This window comes from Aplysia californica, unplaced genomic scaffold (genome assembly GCF_000002075.1).
Source record: "Aplysia californica isolate F4 #8 unplaced genomic scaffold, AplCal3.0 scaffold00263, whole genome shotgun sequence".
Lineage (NCBI taxonomy): Eukaryota > Metazoa > Mollusca > Gastropoda > Aplysiida > Aplysiidae > Aplysia > Aplysia californica.
The window spans coordinates 924772-926067 of NW_004797533.1; the positions used below are offsets into that span (position 1 = coordinate 924772).

The window sequence follows — 1296 nt, forward strand, 5'->3', positions numbered from 1 at the left end:
TATATATATATACATTTACTTCCTTAAAAACGTTGGAAAGAGTGGGGTCATCAAATAATACTGTATGAAGTGTGTATACTAATGGATAGACATGTGAAATTTTCTATAAAAACAATAAAAATACATAACACATGTACATGTACTCTCAGTAATATAAGTATCCTTTATTACTTAAATATTTACAGCTAAAATATGTAACACGCTCATATGACCTTTTGCACTTGGGAGCGCCGTAAAACAATTACCGAAAATAAATAATAATAATGTGTAACTCAACCTGATGTATAAGACTCACTGGAGAAATACTAAAACTAAGAATTAGGAACAAAGATATATATACGGTACATCATATTAAAAATGTTATATCTGGTTAAAAGAAAACGCATTGAGGACGAAGTTTAAGTCAGTACTTACAGATTCCAAAGTCATAGCAGCAGAAAGTTGTTTCTTTGGAACCGTTTTGCGTTCAATGTCGAGTTTCTTCAACTTCAAGGATCAGGTATAAAATAACCAACACTAGGAATTCTGCAGTAACTCAAGCAGGAACGATAGCGCGGAGATAAATACTTTCTAGACCTGTACTTGGTACAAAGCTTATCTTTAAACTTTGATCTTGTACTTGTAGTAGGCGAACGGTTCTGTCGACTGTCCCGTCTGCTAGGACCATTGCGAGCGAAGTGGTGCAAGACGTACGGTGCTATGCTTTTTATAGTATTATTAGTAGTTGCCGCTGCGCTCAGCTGAGCGATTTCCGAAGTGGGCTGGTGATCGGATTTCCCCGAAACAATGAGTGACGCGTCGGCTCGTGCGGTGCAGCGAGACACTCGAAAAGCCCACACACATGACTCGATGGAAAGTGAAACTAAAACCAAGCAATTTTTTCGTTTTCGTTTTAGTAGAGGTTTTTTGGCGCTCGCAACTGCATAAGGTCATATGAGCGCCAAATGCAATTTTTTGTAATGTGGACAACGGAGGGGGGGGGGGGGGGGGGGGGGGAGGGGGGGGGGGGGTTGATGGAGAGGTGAAAGGATTTAAGGAGACAATAGTCGTGTTATGGATAACGTGTTATAGATAACGGATAGATACTGCGCAGAGACATAATATTTCAACAAAGAGATCCTACCTCCCAGCTCGTCTCTCCCAAAAAAATGTGAGAATACATTAAAATTTTTAATGGGATCCAGTACGAACCAAAAATAAATAAATAAATAAATAAAAATTATCAGGTAGTACTTGATTCCCGGACCAAGTGCCCGACCTATGCGTCGAAGAATCGTCTGGTTCTTTTCTTTCTTT

General features: G+C 39.2%; 2 protein-coding genes across 2 annotated transcripts in view; one reads left to right on the top strand and one right to left on the bottom strand.

The window, feature by feature from the left end:
* Positions 1-841, bottom strand: part of LOC101850011 — a gene marked incomplete in the record, with an annotated part of 14110 nt that extends 13269 nt beyond the window's left edge. The window contains 1 exon segment of the mRNA XM_005100868.3: positions 415-841. Coding sequence (XP_005100925.2) covers positions 415-429 — 15 coding nt within the window.
* LOC101852100 (disabled homolog 2-interacting protein) overlaps positions 1-1296 on the top strand; it is a gene marked incomplete at both ends in the record, with an annotated part of 79851 nt that overhangs the window by 19718 nt on the left and 58837 nt on the right.